Consider the following 19,580-nt stretch of genomic DNA (forward strand, 5'->3'; position numbering starts at 1 on the left):
GTTAAAAAAAAAAAGCCCTGAAAAACTAACCAAAACCTTGCACCTAAAATTCATGGTAAATTCCTTATGATTTGGACTTATGAATTTGTAGTAATTATATGTATGTTAATTAGAAGACTATTAATATGATTGATTAAATATTCTTACATTCTTTGGGGCAGAAGCTGATTTTTTACAGTGTCTTAACTGACTTTTCTCCTTTCTACCCTCAAAAACCATAATCACGAAGGTCTGCTATTGATCTTGAAGAGATGGCATCTGGTCTTAACAAAAGAAAAATGATTCAGCATGCTGTATTTAAAGAACTTGTGAAGGTAATAATATATCAGGATCATGCTGTGATTCTCTGTACATTCACTATATTAGCGCTGCAAACGGGAATACTATTTCAGAATACTTTTTTATATTTTTATAGAATATTTATATCTATATTAAAAATAGTAATTGAAGGATTATTAAGTTTTTTTATTAAGTTTTTTTAAAGTGGTCTATTTTTATCAGACTTCTTCTCTGAATACAAAATTCTGAGTGCAGATGTGAAGTACGATTTCTGCAAAAAAATGCCAAAGCCAAGTAGCAAAAAATTAAACTTCACTATATATTAATTGATGGACGGGCCTCTTTGAGTTTATCCTCTTTATTTAATTTAATTTATTTTATTTTATTTTATTTTATTTTATTTTATTTTATTTTATTTTATTTTATTTTATTTTATTTTATTTTATTTTATTTTTAACTGGAGTTACTGGGAAATGAACCCAGGACCTCATGTTGTGCTCCACCACTGACCTATTTCCCTCCCTACTCATACCCTTTTTTAATATTAAGTTTTGCCGATTGAAGGGCCTAATTTGGTATAGAAAGTCACTCTTTGCAAGAGTTCTTTTCTACACTTTCATTGTGTCCAAAATTTCCTTTGAAAAGGTCAAATATCCCAACTCTTGCCTAGTTTGTGAGTAATTTTGAATTAGTCAAGTTCTATTTTGCAAATTATAAATATAGCCTATTGACCTGTCCCGCCTTATAACTGCTATTGCTGCTGCTGTCATGAAAATTATGATGAAAAATTTAGAGCTTTAGAAAATATGTGTGGGTGGCAGGGGAATAAAGAAAGGAACTAAAAAAAATTTTTTTAACAGCAACAGATGTCTGCTAGTAGTCTCCTAGTGTTTTTCTGTATTGTGTGAGTAGTTTCATTTACTCCTTTGGTTCCAAGCAGAGCTAACTGGTACTTTGAAAAAGTCTAGTGTCTCAGATGGTTGTGTCATTTCAGTTTAGTCTTGTAAACTAATTAATTAGAAAAGAAATTTAGAAAGAGTTCAGAAAATGTATCCAGTCATACTTCTCAGTTTGCAGCTGAAGAAAGTAATACAGTTAGTTAGTGGCTGACCCAGGTCTGATCGCCAAACTCCTTGTGTAGGACTCCTTGCAGTATTTCCAGACTGCTTTTCGTCTAACATGTGAGGCCAGCACAGGGTGAGTGAACATTTTTATTTTCAGGAGTTGGCGTCTATAGGACATTCTGGTGTGTGAAGTGTTTTGTTAAGATGCCTTTATTGAGTACATACTTTTACTCTAAATACTGCTGATAACAAATGAAAAAGAATGGGCCTTAGGCTCAGAAGCTCATGGTCTAGGGCAGTGGTATACAAAGCAAGGTCAAAACTGTTTTCATAAAGACAATAAGATTATTTGCCTTTTTTTACTGGGCAAAAGCAATAGTGGATAAAACCATTGGATAAAACTCCCTAGCATGAATCAAGGCAGTATTTCCAAACTGTACTAGTAGTCATTGTACTCTTTACTCCCACAAACTTGCGGTTAAAAAAATAAAAATTTTTCAAAGGTCAGTTTCACTTAGAAGTCTTTGATGGAGCAGTAGAAATTATTGGTTGTATTAAATCTTGATCCTCGAGTATACATGTCTTTATAAGATTTTGTGTGATGAGATGGAAAGTATGCCAAAAGCCCTCATGCTGCATACTGGAATTTGATGGTTGTCTTGAGGAAAGCACCTGTGTAATTGATTGCAAGCTGAGCTAGCCACTTCTTTCATAGAACACCGTTTTTACACAAACAACAGACAGATAATCTGTGTTATTCAGATTCAAATCTTATTCAGGCTTGGACATTTGGCATACTCTCCAAAGTAAATAAAGTGAGCCTGTCGCTTAAGCCCAATAACTAACAGTATTGTGGCCAGTGATAAAATCTCAGCTTTCTAGTGAACACTTGAATCTTGTATCTCCACCATGAGTTTGACAATGTCCTGATAATTACTTTTCTGTTGAGATCAGTATTGATATTAATAAATAAAAATTTTTGATGTTGTGTAGTGAAATTATCAAAAATGGGAGCTCTGCTTAACTCAGTGAACCAATATTTTCTAAGTGACTAATTAATGTATGTTGTTACAAAATCATTCACCATTATAGTATTGATTCAAAGTTCAAGTTAGAATAATAAATTTTAGTATAACAGTGTGGAAAGTTCAGTACTGCTGTTCTAGGATGCAGGAGGAAGATAGGTTTATAACAAAATCATTATTCCATAAAACTTGTATGTTCCAAATAGTAGGTTCATAGACAGCTGAGTGATTCTGCCATGGGATATAGAGAACAGAGGTGAATATAGGGTAGATCTGAAAGGATCTAGGAGGAAGGGGAGTAGATTTAGTTTAAAATAGATTTTGCCTATTTCAGAAGTTTGCTTAAGGCCAGGCGCATGCCTGGAAAGGAGATAACAAAATGTGTTTTCTTTTTCTCCCTTTTCAACCACATGGCTTTCCTTGAAATTCAGGTATAATATGGATTATGTAACCTTTACAGTGTCATCTAGCATGGGGCTTAGCAAATTTCTCTTAAGGATAAATAGTTTAGGCTTTGTGGGCCACATGGTCTCTGTTGCAGCTACTCAGCTCTGCTGTTGTAGCACAAAAGCAGTAAATGAATGGGCATGTCTATGTTCTATTAAAACTTTAGCTGGCCAGCCTCTGGTCTAGGACGTTAACTACTATTATGGCTTAATTATCATATGGAGATACAAGTTTCAAGCCCAAACAGCTGACTTGCAAATGAATTATTTTTTAAAATGAACTTTAAAAATGCCTCATGCTTGTAGTTTGAGATTGTCCATAAATGAACCTTAATTTTCCCCTGATTGTCATTATAAAATTGGTGATTACTTTTCACTAGCCCTCTGTGATCACTTTGTAGAACAGTAGATCTTTGGCATTGGAGAATTTAATATTTGAGTGACCTGGAGTATCTTTCACATGTAGTTTGTAATTTTACTCATATATAAACATTTGTCAAATTGAACATGAAGACTGGGGCATTGTGCTGTACATCAGAAATTGACACATTATAACTGATTATACTTCAATTAAAAAAAAAAAGATTTCACCAAAAAAAAAATTTGAACATGAAGATGGGTTCTGTCCTAATATGGTAGCCACTAGCCACATGTGGTTATGGAGCACGTGTTACGTGGCTAGTCCAAATTGAGATGTACTGTATGAAATACATGCCAAGTTTGAAGACTTAGCATGGGAAAAGAGAATATAAAATATCTCATTAGTTTGTAAATATAGATTATATGTTGAAATGGTCATATTTTGGATACATTTGGTTAAATAAAATATTAAAATTAATACCACTTGTTTTTACTTTTTTAAATGTCACTGCTAGAAATTTAAGAATTTCTTAAGTGGCCTGCACAAATATTTTTATATATTTCTGCAGTGCTGATGTTGATTGCTCCTTTGGCTAAAAATTGGTCTCATATTTTAGTTACACTGTAGCTTGTTCTAAAAACCATTTTGAGATCCTCCTAACTTGGTTTGGGAGTCTAGGCTTCCTTATGACTTCACAATGCATTATTTTAAATTCTTAAATTTCATTATGTGTGTACAAAGGAAAATAACAGTCGTAATAGAATGAATGGTAAGATTATGGTTGCCTTTTATATTAAAATGTCTTTAAATTATTTTTACAATTTAAAAGTTGTAGAGGGGATAGGGTATACCTCAGTGGTAGAGTGCATTCTTAGCATGCACAAGATCCTGGAGTCAATCCCCAGTACCTCCATTAAATAAATAAGTAAATAAACCTGACTGCCCCCAAGGGAAAAACAAAACTAAACAAAAAACAAACAAAGAAAAAACAACAAAAGTTGTAGGGGGAGGGATTTTGAATGTAAGCAGATGTTAACCTGATTTTATTTTTATTTTTGGTATGTAGCTTGTAGACCCGGGAGTTAAAGCATGGACACCCACTAAAGGAAAACAGAACGTGATCATGTTTGTTGGATTGCAAGGGAGTGGTAAAACAACAACCTGTTCAAAGGTAAATTATACTTAATTTAAAAAACAGTCATAGAGAAGATAAATTTATATAAATCAATTTTTATATTAAAGCCATGCTTTATACTATTGTTGCTTTACAATTTTGTGTTGCTTGATGTATCTATTATGTTTCTGTAATAGCTTTTTGTAGGATGAGAGGAAAGAATCCCATACCCTCTCTTGTGATTACTTTTTGTAAGAATGATAGTCTTCTATGTAACTGTGCTATTTCTTTTACCAAGGAGAAACTGTTTCTATCCTTTAAGAAGATGAGGATATGAGTTTTAGAGAAGTGAACATGGAAAGTTTATCTTGTCTCCTTTTCACAGTGTCCCACACAGCGTAATATGTATAGATCTTTATTTTGCATATCCTTTTACTAATTTTAAATTCATTATACCACCCCTTCCTCCAGAATTGGGTGCCTCAACTTTGTTGCCAGATTTTGCTTCACAAGCCTCATCTATAGTTTAGAAAGAAAAAAAAGAAAGGATTATTTCCTAGAGGGTTATGTTGTTTTTACTTAATTAACATTAATAGTTAACATTTTTTACTCTGGCCATTTGTTCTTGATCATTTTGAATGTAACTGTATGGCACTTAGAATTTAAACTGTTTAGGAAATTTACTGTATTCAAAAGTGTAATAATACTACTTTTAGGAGAATATGAGAAGTTTTATTTTACTCCTTAAGTAAATAACAAGGGTAAACAGAAACAATTGCATGTATAATAATTTGTATTTGTTGATTTTTTTTAAAAAAAACTTCCTTTCCCAGTTAGCGTATTATTACCAGAGGAAGGGTTGGAAGACCTGTTTGATATGTGCAGACACATTCAGAGCAGGTAATGTGTTGAAATTTGGAAATTGTTTTCTGAAATTTTTATTTTCAAGTTTGAGGACTCATTAACTCTTTGTTTCATAGGGGCTTTTGACCAACTGAAACAGAATGCTACCAAAGCAAGAATTCCATTCTATGGAAGGTGGGTTCCAGTTTTTTGTTTTTATACTCATGTGCCTCATCTTATGTGTCTGACATTATATTTTATGCTATCTGGTCACATTTTAATATATACTTATAAGCTTAAATCCTTTCTGGAACAACGTAGGGGTAGGATTTTAAATACATTGTTATCTTTCATTCCTGTAACATGACTCCTCTGATCTAGCCTGATAGAGCAGATGATGCTTAGTTTCTAATTCTGCCTGTACTTATCTTACCTTGCATGCTTTTCAGCCTCCTTCTGCTCCTATTCCAGTTGTTTCTTTTAAGACCTATCTGAAGCATTCCTCGATTCAGCACACACTGATGAATTCTGTACTGTTTCTTTAGTACATCATTTAAAAGTTTGTGTTTGATCATCCTAAAATGGCTTATAATCTGTAGTTATCTCAGGGTTCTGATCATTACTATCCTTCATTTGATAACACTGCTGTTCAGTTAGGTGGTTTGTATATGTTAGAATGACTAAGTAAAAGAACTGAGTTGAGATTGAATTTAGAAGGACTTATTTCAGAAAATAGCATTCTTCTTAATGTTATTAATACAAATGGTTTATTATACTCTCTGGAAGAAAGCATGAAGAAGCTAACATTCGAGGTAATTAAGTGAGTTATATCATTTTGTTAGTCATTATTTTCTAGTTTTTAGCTGGCCAGAAGAGCTTGTGAACTTTGACCACGATATATTCTTTATTTAAATGTTTTTTCTTTTAGTTATTTTCTAACAAGCAGATTAAAGAATGATGTTAAGATTTTTTTTTTAGAATAAGAACTGATTCTAATACAGGTTTAAAAATCAAAGGATAATAAACAGTTATACTTTTACGGTTCACAATTTGCAAATGATGCAATTTAGCTGATAATTGCTTGAACTATCAGACAAAGCTAGAGCATTAATTTTTAACCAGTATTCTTAATACTATTTATTAATCTCTCCTTTGCTCATGTAAACTTAAAAACTATACTATGTATATGGAGTAAAGTATTAATAATCATTGTTTCCTCTGGGAGGGATGAAAGGAATGGGCTGGGGAAGAACTTGAACCGTGCCTCCAATGTTAAATTTACATTTAGCATTTATTGTGGGGGTAGATACAGGACTGTTTGTTATATTATCATTTGTTCTTCTTTTAAAAAACATAACACTGTTTCAATTAAAAATTTTAAATGAAAGAAGTGAAAGCCCTAACAGTTTCGGTTCCTGGTTACCAGCTTTTAGCATGTCCATCTGTGCTTTTTTCAGTGTCTATAGAAATGAATACACTGAGATAGGTAGATAATTTTAAATTGAAATGGAAGCTTACAGTGCTTTGTACCTTGATTACTGTGATAGTGGTTATAAGGGTTGTGTAAATTTGTCAAAGCTCATTAAAATGAAACTTAAAGTACTGTATGTTATTGTATGTAAACATACCACTAGAGAGTTGATTAAAAATGGGATCTTGTGAGAAGATAGTGATTACTCTTGGGAGGGAGTGAGATGCTGGTTATGTTGTTTCTTGATCTGGGTGTGTTTGCTTTATGAAGATTCACTGAGTTTATAATTTGTGTAACTTTTCCATATATATGTTATACTTATTTAAAATGTTTACTGAAAAATGGAATCTTAATAATTCTGGAATACATATTTAAGGTAATTCTTTTTTATGACATTGTATTCCATTGTATGCATGTATATAATTAATCATTCCCCCTCTTATCAGTATCTTTGATCATATTTCTTTGTACATTTATGAGTTTTAATTGTATCTTTATCATACTTAAAAATAGCTAGTAATACTAATCTCTGTCTTCTTTTTTTTTTTTTTTAACATTTTCTTACCTATTTCACTTACTTATTTTCCTGGATAAATTTTAGATTTTTTGATTAAGCTCCAGAAAAAAAAATCTCCCTAAGATTTTGATTAGACCTGCATTGAAACCAGTTAGTTTAGGGAAGAACTGACATCTTTACTGTATTTGTATAATTCCATTTGGGAACTTGGTAATTTTTTGTTGTTGTTCTTAAAAAGGCTTATGTTCTTAAGTATAATAATTTTTTTATTTAAATCTCACATATATTCTTATTAAGTGTATTCCTACCTAATTTTTGTTGTTGTTAATTTAGGGGAAAAAGATTTTTTTAACTTTGTATGTCTTTTCATTTGACAGTAATGATCTGCATAAAAGTTACCACTAATCAAAAGAATGCAAATTAAAATGAGATATATTTCTTGATTTTCAAGTTGAAAAGATTTTTGAGGATTGTGAAAATATAGTAAAATAGGAATGAAATTAAAGTTTTACGGAGGACTTTTTCCTTTTAAATACCAAAAACCTAAATGATCAGGCTATTTGATCCAAATTCACCTTGTAAAAGTGTGTCATAACAATTTCAGAAAAACGACGTTATGTCCTATTCATATTGGCTATATTTTTCACACCAAGAAATTGGAAAACTTTAAATGGCCAACAAAAGGGCATTTATTTATTAATAAATGATAGATAGCATAGCCATCTGATGGAATTCTGTAAAACCTAAAAATCATGTTTTACAAGAATAGTTTAATAGTTTTATCAAATGCTTACAAAAGGGTGTTAAATGGAAAATCATGTGTGAAACACTATGTCATACAAGTTCAATTATTTTTAAAAATGTAAAAAAAAATGAGGGAAACAACTTTCAGAAAAGACATGCAGCAGAATAATACAGGATTTCATAATTGGAAAACTGGATGCTGCTGCATGCTGCTCTGGAAGTAGGATACTATATTTAGTATTTGTTAGATTTTACTATTCTAAATTGAGATTGTGATCACTATGATGTTTTCAGAATAAAGGTACACCAACAATTTCCAAGTTATTAGCATTTGAAGTTCTTCTGTTGTCATTGTTGTTAACTCATTTGCCCATGTTAAATAGCTATACAGAAATGGATCCTGTTATCATTGCCTCCGAAGGAGTGGAGAAATTCAAAAATGAAAATTTTGAAATTATTATTGTTGATACAAGTGGCCGCCATAAACAAGAAGACTCTTTGTTTGAAGAAATGCTTCAAGTTGCTAATGCTATAGTAAGTAGCTTCAATTTAACCACATTATAAGGAGTTTGGTTAATTTAATTACAAACTTGGTTAATTTAATTGTAAACCCTGATTGAGTTCATGGACCATATCAATTGTGTTTTTGCCTGCAAGGCAGATTCCAAGTAGTTTATTTCTAGGATGGGCACCTTTATCTGTTTGATAAGGATTTAATCTTCTCTGTGTTAATATGAAATTTTCATGAGTATCAAAAAATAATTTCCTTTCTTACTTAATCATCTTACTAGTATGTATAAGAAAAAGTAACATGAAAAAATTGAGAATTAACCTTTAATATCTGTCGAATTTCCTTTCTGTAAATTACTTAAATTAGAAACATTTGCTTTAGGTGAATTTTGAAAGATTTTTCAAAATGAAGCATTTTAAAAATATTAATCATCATTTAGTGCCTCTTTAAAACTGTGATAGAAATAACTTGACGAGAAGAAGCAGTTCATAGGTAACATGGGGGGAGGGTACAGCTAAAGTGGTAGAGCACATGCCTAGCATTCATAAGGTCCCAGGTTCAATCCCCAGTACCTCCTCTAAAAATAAATAAATAAACCTGACTACCTCCTACACACACACACACACACACAGCCATTATAGGTAATCTGTAGCACATATTATGAACCCATGTTTTGCTGTTAGGGTGTTGGCAGTAATTCTTTGGTTAATGGTTAATGCTAATAGGTTTTTTTCCTAGTGATGCCATTATTTTTGTCTAGGTGAGCAGAGCTAAGGGAAGTAGCCTCACCTCTCTTTTGTTCACTGTGGCTTCAGTGTATACTTTTCTACTTTTTATTTTTATCTGATTTACTTTTGCATTCTTTTTGTCTAGAATTCGATTACTCCTCCTCCAGATTGTTCCTTGACTTTTTCCTCTTTATTCAGGCCTCAATTCAAATGTTACCTACAAAAAGGTCTTCCCTGACTACCCTACCGAAAGAAGCCTCCCACACCTCAAACTGATTTTCTCTATCCTATTTTAGTTGTACATCCAAAATGTTTATTTGCCTATTTATTATGTCTCCAGTGACTAGAAGGTAGGTCCCACGAGGACAAGGATTTTCTTACTCATCTCTTTGAGGACCTAAATAGTGCCTAGCACATAATACTCCCTCAGTAAATATTTGTTGATTGAATAATTATTTATAATAAATATTTTTTCTATAGCTTCTAATTATGAAATTTGCTTAAGGTCAGTAAAAATATGTATCTTTTCTATTTACATCTTCTAGCAACCTGATAACATTGTTTATGTGATGGATGCGTCCATTGGGCAGGCTTGTGAAGCCCAGGCTAAGGCTTTTAAAGATAAAGTAGATGTAGCCTCAGTAATAGTGACAAAACTTGATGGTCATGCAAAAGGAGGTGGTGCGCTCAGTGCGTAAGTATCATTGATGCTGTTGTCCTGTGTCTTGGGCTTATATGGTGTGAATGCATGTGTATTTATGGTTTTCTTATTGATAATTTAAAATATATTCCAGTAGGGGACCTAATAATGGTCTATAAAGGAAGTTTAAACAGAATTTTGGAGTCCCTCTCATATAGTTCAATTTTAAATAGTGAAAAGAAACTTAAGCTATATACCTTCGTCTAATTAGCTTTGAAATCTGCTAGAAATTTGTTTTCCTTTTTGAGGTTACTTTATATTTTCTTTTTCTTTGCAGAGTTGCTGCCACAAAAAGTCCAATTATTTTCATTGGTACAGGGGAACATATAGATGACTTTGAACCTTTCAAAACACAGCCTTTCATCAGCAAACTTCTTGGTGCGTACGGTGGTGGGGATATAAAAAATCTCCAAGAAATAGCATGAATTCTTAGGATTTTCATCCTGCCGTTTCACTAACTAGTTCAGGACAGTCATTTCCTTCTATGATTTATCTTCTTCACCTGCAAAATAGGGATGATGATTATCTGCTTCCCATGATTAGAGCGGTAAAATGAGCTATTAACTGGAAAGTTCCGTGGGAAAGTTTTAGAGCACAGTAGAGAACTATGTGGTTGTAGTAATACCAGTGGTAACGGCAGCAGAACTTTCATAATGTCTCCAAGTGTTAGCGTGGAATTTGGAATTAAACCATGGGCTGAGGTCCCTGCTTTGTCACTTACCCTCTCTAGCTTCAGTTTTCTCACCTGCAAAGTATAATAGAAGTACTTGAGCTGCCTATCCTACAGGCTTATTATGTACATGCATGTATTTTGTATAATGTAAAGCAGGGTATGCTATTAGTTGTTAATTTTACTTTTTTGGGTCTTATAGGTATGGGTGACATTGAAGGACTGATAGATAAAGTCAACGAGTTGAAGTTGGATGACAATGAAGCCCTTATAGAGAAGTTGAAACATGGTATATGAGTAGCAAAAAGCATTTGATCTCAGATGACTTCCCTTGATTTCTTTTGCTAAAGCTACTCTAATTTGTTTGAAATGATAAGTTCATTAAAGTCAGTTCTTCAAATGTTTATTTTTTTAGATGATTTATATACAAATCATTCTAAATCTCAGACATCTAAGCCGTTGTAGAATTGAGTGTTTTTATTTTCTTTTTTGTAATCACATTGCCTTAAGATTAAAATTGAAGTTTTCATAGGGTTCCTTGGAGTAGAACAGGTTAAAAGTAAGTTAGAATACTCTCTTCTGATTTGTTTCTTTACCTATAAATTTTATATTTATATATAATAAAATATATAAAAAGAAATATAAAAGAATGAGATTAAACACACACACATACATTTTCTTCACTCCATAATGAAGACTGCTCCAGTGGAGTGTGATTATGAGCTCAGATTTTTAAATCTAACATATAACTTTTTCAAATTACTTACCCTCAATTTCCTTACTTGTAAACAGTAGATAGTATTAAGTTAATATTTTCTTCATAGAGTTGTGAAACTTAAATTAGCTGATATATGTAAAATGACCAGCACTTCAGAAGCATTCGGCATATATTATTATTGAGCATTTCTGTTTTCCTCAAAATGATATTACTCTTAGTTTCCATGGTCACATACTAGCCTGCCTCTTTGCTCCTTCTCACTCATCTTGTCAGGTATCTGGGCCTTTACTTCTCAAACGTTGGTGTTTTTCAGGGATCATCTTGTTACTTTGGAGCTTCAGACTTGTGTCTGTATGTTTACTAGACCATGCTTGGATGTTCCTTAGACACTTAGTTCAGCTTATCCTTATCTTCCCATCCCAACCTCCCACTCCTTTGTAAATCATCAGTGAAGGTTAACATTGTTTGTCTCATTGCCGAAATCAGAAACCTGAGTGTTGATATTAACTCATATCTCTTCCTTACTCTGCCCAGTTTTTTTCCCATCATTCAGTCAGTCCTAGTGATTCTACCTCCTAATTATCCCCATTTCATCCCCTACTTTCCAGCAACTATGCAAGTTCATCTCTCGTCTAGATTGTTTGTTCTAAATCTTTTAACAGGTATTCCAGTTTCTTGGACTCTTCCGCTTGGATCTATTTTTTTAATACTGCAGCCAAATGAGCTTTCAGAAATGCAAATTTGATCCCATTACTACCTTTCTTAAAATCATTGGCTTCCCATTGTTCTTAGAATGTTTTAAAATGACTCCACCATCTAACCTACATCTTCCAAGTCATGTTTTGACACTTGTTCTTAGCATTCCATGTGCCAGTCATGCTGAATTTCTCTCCACTTCTCAAGTGTATGCTGCTGTCTCTCACCTCTGGGCCTTTGCCCCTGCTGGTCCCTCAGCCTGTTAGATAGTTATCCTCTCTTCCTACTTCTGTCCTCCTTTCTGCCAGCCAACCTGGCTACTCCTCTCATACTTCAAGTCTCTTCTTAAATGTCCTTCAGGGACTTTATATTCCAGACTAAGTAGGAAACCCCTGCTAGACGTTTCCGTTGGACCCTGTAATTATTGTAGTATTCATTACAGTTACTTGATGTCTGTCTGCCCTGCTTGAAGGTGAAGGTAGGTTTCATAGCTGTGTTCTTCCTCTTTTATGTTCACAGTACCTAGTGCAATTTCTGAAGCTTAGTAGGTCTTTAGTAAATATTTGTTGAGTGAATGAACCTATCCTTTGTTGCCTGATACTTCCTCCTGCCTCTTTCTGTTGTAAATAGCCCAACCGCTGCTGCTCCTTCCACACTAAGCTGGATAATGTATTCCTAGTCAGTGTACTTTCTGAGTCCTAGGTCCCTCTTTATGTCTCTGCATTTTGCTGGTGCTTCTAACATTCTACTCATTTCTGATGTTACCAAGGGCCCCCTAATTCCAAATGTAGTGACCTTTCTCTTTTCTCTTGACTCCCAATATTTAACAGTCTTACCTGCCTTTTATATTTTCAAACTCTTCACTTGGGTTCCATGACAGTAGATTTCCTGTATTATCATAGCTTCTATTGTCATTTCTGTATAGTGGCCAAATATGTATCTCAGCCTTAACCTTCTCTACCACTGTTTAATTCTGCATTTCTAGCTGCCTGTTCTAACATTTCTTTTAAGATACTGTCCTTCGACTTCACATTCTGAATGCCTTAAACTGAACACCTTTTTCATTTATATCTTAGGACGTAAATAGAAAATAATCTTTCTCTTTTCTCTTGTTCTTTCTGTTTTTTTTTTTTAATTGAAGTTAATTTACATAATAATGAAATGCTTGGATACTAAGGAAATTGTTCCTTCAGTTTTGACAAACACACAATAATCTACAGTCTATCAGGAAACAGAACATTTCTAATACTCTAGAAAGTTTGCTTATTCCCCTTCCCAGTAAATATTTCATATTATAGGAATCCTAGAGTATATATATTTTCCACCTACTTTTTTTTGACTCAGCGTATTTTTGATATCCATCCATATTGTAGTACTTACCTATCGCCTCTTCTTTTATTGCTAAGTAGTATCCCATCCAGAGTCTGTTCTTTTTCCAGTTCATGGGCAGCTGAGCTGTTTAAGAAACTCCAAATAATCTTCTTAAGTGTTTTTTACCAGTTTACGTTCTCATCAGCAGTATATGAGAGTTCTGCTTGTTCTATATCTCTTTAAATTTTGATGTTGTCAGACTTCTTAATTTAATTTTTGATGTTGTCAGACTTCTTAATTTTAGTTGTCCTAGCAGTTATAGTTTGTCTCCTTTGTTTTCACATTTCCTGTGTATTTGTTTATGTCCATTTTCTCTGATAGAATGTGAGCTTCTCTAGGTTGGGATCTATCTGTCTCCACTGCATTCATCCTGTGATCCTGCACATAGTAACTGCTCAGTGAATATTTATTGATTGGATATTTTATAAGTGTTCTTCAAGATGAACCCATGATTAAGGAAAATATTAGTATTTATTGAAAGGAAATGTTCGTTCTCTAATATATCTTAATCATTTATATTGTATTTCAGGTCAGTTTACGTTGCGAGACATGTATGAACAATTTCAAAATATCATGAAAATGGGCCCCTTCAGTCAGATCTTGGTTAGTTATTCTAAAAAGTTTTTTTCTGACCTCTTTTCATTTTGTTAAAATTTCTAAGAGCAGATACACTTGCTTTAATTGTTTTTATTATTTGGGTAAACATAGATACTTTAAAAACTTAGTGTCAATATTAAAGCCATTAGTTAAATGTGAACATTTTGAACCATTAATTTCAAGCTATTATTGGTTTTATGTTTAAATATTTTTGTTTTAGGGGATGATCCCTGGTTTTGGAACAGATTTCATGAGCAAAGGAAATGAACAAGAGTCAATGGCAAGGCTAAAGAAATTAATGACAATAATGGATAGTATGAATGATCAAGGTAAGATGGCAGATTACTTGACTTGAAGGACAGTGTTCTAAATATCAGCAAGTGCAAGTTGAGAGTTTCACTGTATTCTTATGGGCAAGATGGGGAAACATTTAGACTGAAGGATTATTGCTAGGTAGATTTATAGCTGCTTGCAAGCTCTTGCTTAAAGGGTTATGATTATTGGATTGATTTCATCATTGAGAGAAATGTCTGGTACAGTGCTTCTGCAAATGAGTTCTGTGGAGAGAACACTAGTTCTTCAGGATGTTGATAGAGACAATTTAAAAGAGGAGTTCTGTAGTCAAATGAATTTGGGAGAATGCTGAGTTTATAAAAAAAAAACTAGTTAGTTTATGATGTCTTCTCAGAGCTCTAGTATGCTAATATGAATTGGGAATCTGTATAGTTTCAGCAATGCTTACAAACTTATTTTGCCCTGAAACTCTCAAGGTTTCAGTCTTCTCAAATACACTGCTCTATCTCTGTAATCCTAGATTGTCACTCTCTCCTGTATTTCCAAGTCCTCAGCCCATGAGCATTTCTAGTCCCACGATCCCTTTATCTTTTTCCCAGTTTTTTGGCACCCTTTCTGATTCAACCCAGTGGGTAGGCCAAACATTTATCACCATTTTGGAGGCCTTCTACTTTACTACTTGACCTCTGGCCTTATTTACAAAGAAATACAGGATTTTGGCATTGAATTCTTTCAGCCTTCGGCTAACATACCTATGAGATTGTGAGAGCCACAAACCATTCTTCAAGTTTTTTCGAGGAGCTCTCTTCATTAATAAAGTTCTCTCCTATATCTCCAGTCTCTCCTTACCGGTATACTGACTTTTTCCGTATCAGCATACAATTGTAAGTTCACTTTTTCTGGGCTTTATTTCTCCCTCATGCTTTTACTCTGCCTCTCTTTTCAGGCAAAGTTCTTAAAGGAATGGTTTGTGTTCTCAAACTCCTGAAATCTGACTTCTGTCTCCACCATTACTCTGAAATAGATCATACAGAGATTTCCAATAACCTTTTTTCCCCCAACATTATCAAGTCTGTTGATTTTATTCACTGCATAAAAGGTTAAGAATGAAGAAAAACAACTTCATCTCACTAGATGTGCCACAATAGCATTTAGTCGAATGTATCATCTATTACCATCAAAAATCTTGATAGTTTAGAAATGGAAGGAATCTATAAGACACACTAAACATGTTTCTTATGGGAAAATATTGTTTGAGTGAGCTAATGGGGACTAGATGATCCAATAACCTACTGGTCTACTCCAGTGGATGCTTTATAACAGTGTACATTAACTGCCTTTTTCTTTGATTTCCATTACCATCTCCCTCTTTACCCTTAACTTTCTTGTTAACTCAGTCTCTTTCACTGGTCTTATCTTCAGCCAACCTCTTAAATAAATACATGCTACAGGGTTCTGTTACAAGCCAGTTTTTCTTATCCTTCTGCTCATGTTTGTTGAATAATTCATCCACATCTATGCTTTGTCTACTACCTGATTAATTTTTGTAGTCTCTACCTCTTTCCTGATCTCTAGGTCTTCATAGTAACCCAGATAAGGTTGTGTTTCTCATCTCTGTATCTTCAACACTGCAAAAAGTTTTGAATGTAGAATTAATAATAACTGCAGCCTTATCTAGTGTTTATTCTGCTTGAGGCACTGTCCTGAGCACTTTACATATATTAACCCACAACAGCTCATTAAGGGACAATTCTGGGGGTCAGAATCCATTATGATGTAACTCTTAAATATCAGGATACAGGGAAGTTGAGTAATCCACCAAAGGTCACTAGCTGAGGAATGGAGAGGCTGGGTTTCTGGCTTGAGAATCTATACTCTGGATCACTTCCCTTCTCGATGCTCACTAAATGGGGACAGATGTCTCTATTACATGTTTGAAAGTTTTCTGAGGTACATATACATTTAGGATTGATATGTCTTTTTAGTGAATTGACTTGACACTTTTATCAATATGTATGTAATGTCCTCCTTTGTCCCTTGGCTCCTTTATGACCACCCCAGCTTTCTTTTAACTAGTTGTTTGCATTGTATGTCTTTTTCTATCCTTTTATCTTTAACCTACCTATATTATTATATTTGAAGTGGGTTTCATATCAATAGCGTGTAATTGGATTTTTTTAATAATTCTGATAATTTCTTTTAACTGATAATATGTTATATATAATATATATATATTATTAGGCTTTAATTCTGCCATTTTATCTTTTGCTCACTCTGATTTTTTTTTTTTTTTTAGCTTTCTGTTTTATTTATTTATTTATTTATTTATTTATTTATTTATTTATTTAATTTTGGTGGGGGGAGGTAACTAGGTTTATTTATTTTTAGAGGAGGTACTGGGGCTTGAACCCAGGACCTCATGCATGCTAAGCAAGCGCTCTACCACTTGAGCTATACCCTCCCCCCGCTCACTCTGATTTTTGTTGTTCTGTTTTCTCTTGTCTTCTTTCCTATGGATTGCTTGAACATTATTTAGTATTCTATTTTAATGTATCTGTAGTGTTTCTGAGTATACTTCTTGAAGAGTTTTCTTAGTAGTTGCTCTAGGTATTACAATATACATTCATATTTAACTTATCACAGTCTATTTTTATCTATTTTTCTACTTCAAATGGAATATAGGAAACTTAACATCATCTTAGACTTAGTGAGCTATACTTCCTAAATATTTCCCATATCTTCTCTCTTCTCTGTGTGTCTGTATCACCTGCATCAGTTCATACACTCATCATTTCTGACCTAGATTACTGCAGGAGCCTCTTAACATTTCCTTTTCTGTTTTTCACTCCTCTTTTTAATCTGTCTTCCTCACTGCCACAAGAATGGGCTCTCTAACCATAACAATTCTGAAGTCAGAATCTTTTAGTGGCTCTTTATTGTCCTCATGATGAACTCTCCGTTCCTAAGCCTGGCATACACATTCTGCTAGAGTCTTGTCCTTACTACTTTTGTAACCCCTTAAATTTCTCAGCTCTCATCCATGGTTGGTTCCTTCTACACAAAACTGTATTTATTCTAGGAATCTATGTTCTGCTTCCTAGAATGTCCCTTGCTCCTTTCTCTTCTGTACTTAACTCATACTTGTCCCTCAGGACTACACAGTTAAAGGGGAACCACCAGCATGGAGCCTTTCCTCACTTCCTTTCTGCTGTTGGCTTCACCCTTATCTTATTGATTACCAGGGTGTGCCATTGTTAGCTTGTCTTCTTTCTCTCACTCCATTTGAGCTCTTGGGAGGGATATGATACACATTTCCTAAATATTTTATTACGAAGATGTAGCTTAAAAGCTTCATTTATGAAATGGATTTAGAGGTCTTAACAGACTGTAAGTTTATTATGAGGTAATTTGATCTTTATTTGTGTTGTGTCGGTAATACCTTGATTTCAGTTTACTTCTGGACCATAAGCTTAGAGCGCATAGACAAATTAGAAGATGTATTTAGGAAATCGGCATTATAAATGGGGTGCTCAACCTTGTTATAAGAGTTGGATATTTGTCACCTAGAGAAAATTCACAGGAGATCTGGTGGCTCTAAGCATTTGAAAAACTCATTCTTTGTGCCTGGCAAGGAGACATCTGTGCAAAATAGGAAGAAGTGCCAGGCAAATATACTTCATCTTAGTATGTGAAAAGATTTTCCATAATTATGGGTATAATAGAATGGCATAGATTGCCTTATTTTAGATAGCAGGTCATCTGCTGGGGTTATTAAAATCCAGGCTAGGTGACCACTTATTGGGGGATATTGTAGAGAGAATGCAGACATGAAAGAAAGATATTTTTTTAATGTGGGGGAGGTAATTAGGATTCTTCATTGATTTCCTCTCGGAGGAGGTACTGGGGATTGAACCCCTGACCTCTTGGGTGCTGAGCATGCGCTCTGCCATTTGCGCTATACCCTTCCCCCATGATAGAAATTTTAACTAAAGGCCATTTTGTTCCTGAGATTATGCAACTAATTTCGTAAGTATACCTCATATTCTAAGAGTTATTGAAACACTGGAGGGAATTAACTCTTTATGTTACAGATTAAAATACTGGTAGTAATTGATTATATAGGAAATAAAACTATTATTCAGTTGATTATAGGGAGAACCTACCTACTTCTACTTGCTTATGTGCCTAAATTTATGATTTAAAGGTTAATAGTTAGAGCTAAGGTGAGCACTTTTCTTCCTTTTTGAAATATACCTTATACCTCTGGTATGTACTCTGAGGTGCAGTTAGATATGAGATATGGAAAGGGTAGACATGCTTTCAAAGAAGATTTTTCAGAATGCTTCATTTTACTTAAATTGTAGGGTAAGGACATGTGTATTTTTTTATTATTTTTATAGCTTGTTAATATTATATTATTTTGACTATATTCCATGTTTAATTTTTTAAAATCAGATGCAAACTTGGCAGACGATAACATTTGTTAAATCTCGTAGTGGTTTGACCATTGTATTTGTTTTCCTGTGTATAAGATATTTGGACATAACTGCTTTGATAATGAATGTTAATTGTATGTAAGTCAAAGTAACTGGCCCTTGCCTGCAGAACTTGACAGTACTGATGGTGCCAAGGTTTTTAGTAAGCAACCAGGAAGAATCCAAAGAGTAGCAAGAGGATCAGGTGTGTCAACGAGAGATGTTCAAGAACTTTTGACACAATATACCAAATTTGCACAGATGGTAAAAAAGATGGGAGGTATCAAAGGACTTTTCAAAGGTAAGAAAAATAAGAAACTCATCATTAGTTAACACACTGAAAGGAAAGAAAGAAATTGAGAAACTAAAAATTAAAGCTAGGGAATATGATCAATATTAGAAAATATACTGCTGAATTTCATAAGTACTTCCAGGATTTATAATGTGATCTGTGATTTATAGTTTTCAAATTTAAGATCATAAACACTAATTAAAAAAAACAAACTTAATGACTTTATTTTTATGAGGATATATATTACTATATATTAAAGAATATATTAATATATATTAATACTATATATTAAAGAAAATTTAGAGAATATGAGAAAGTATAAGAAAAAAATTTTAAACACCCATTACCTTTATTCCCCAGAGAATAACATTTGATATAATTAGTGTTTTCTTCTGATACATCATGACTTTTTTTTCCATATTGTCAAGTATTCTCCAAAATGTAACTTTTAACCACTGAGTACCATTCTAGTTATGCATGTGTCTTTGTTCATTAGCACAATGCCTTTTTGTTGGATGTTTAAGCTGATTCATCTGCTTCTGTATCAGTATCAGTTCTTACATCAGTTTCTGTGCAGTCTTCTGTGAGGCCAGGGATTTTGTCTGTTTTGATCAGAAACATGGTAGATGCTGAATAAGTTTTGTAATAATTCAATATTTCCAAT

At 33.5% G+C, this 19,580-nt stretch overlaps 1 protein-coding gene across 6 annotated transcripts in view; it reads left to right on the top strand.

Annotated features, from left to right (window-relative positions):
• Positions 1-19,580, top strand: part of LOC102543080 (signal recognition particle subunit SRP54) — a 67,695-nt gene that overhangs the window by 13,896 nt on the left and 34,219 nt on the right. For all 6 annotated transcript variants that reach the window (XM_006212762.4, XM_072962934.1, XM_031678927.2 and 3 more), the window contains 11 exons: positions 230-314; positions 4,242-4,346; positions 5,123-5,189; positions 5,270-5,327; positions 8,248-8,398; positions 9,649-9,797; positions 10,081-10,181; positions 10,676-10,762; positions 13,788-13,861; positions 14,076-14,184; positions 18,755-18,925. In XM_006212762.4, coding sequence (XP_006212824.1) covers positions 230-314; positions 4,242-4,346; positions 5,123-5,189; positions 5,270-5,327; positions 8,248-8,398; positions 9,649-9,797; positions 10,081-10,181; positions 10,676-10,762; positions 13,788-13,861; positions 14,076-14,184; positions 18,755-18,925 — 1,157 coding nt within the window. The remainder of the gene's footprint in view (positions 1-229; positions 315-4,241; positions 4,347-5,122; positions 5,190-5,269; positions 5,328-8,247; positions 8,399-9,648; positions 9,798-10,080; positions 10,182-10,675; positions 10,763-13,787; positions 13,862-14,075; positions 14,185-18,754; positions 18,926-19,580) is intronic.

Source organism: Vicugna pacos, chromosome 6 (genome assembly GCF_048564905.1).
Source record: "Vicugna pacos chromosome 6, VicPac4, whole genome shotgun sequence".
Taxonomy (NCBI): domain Eukaryota; kingdom Metazoa; phylum Chordata; class Mammalia; order Artiodactyla; family Camelidae; genus Vicugna; species Vicugna pacos.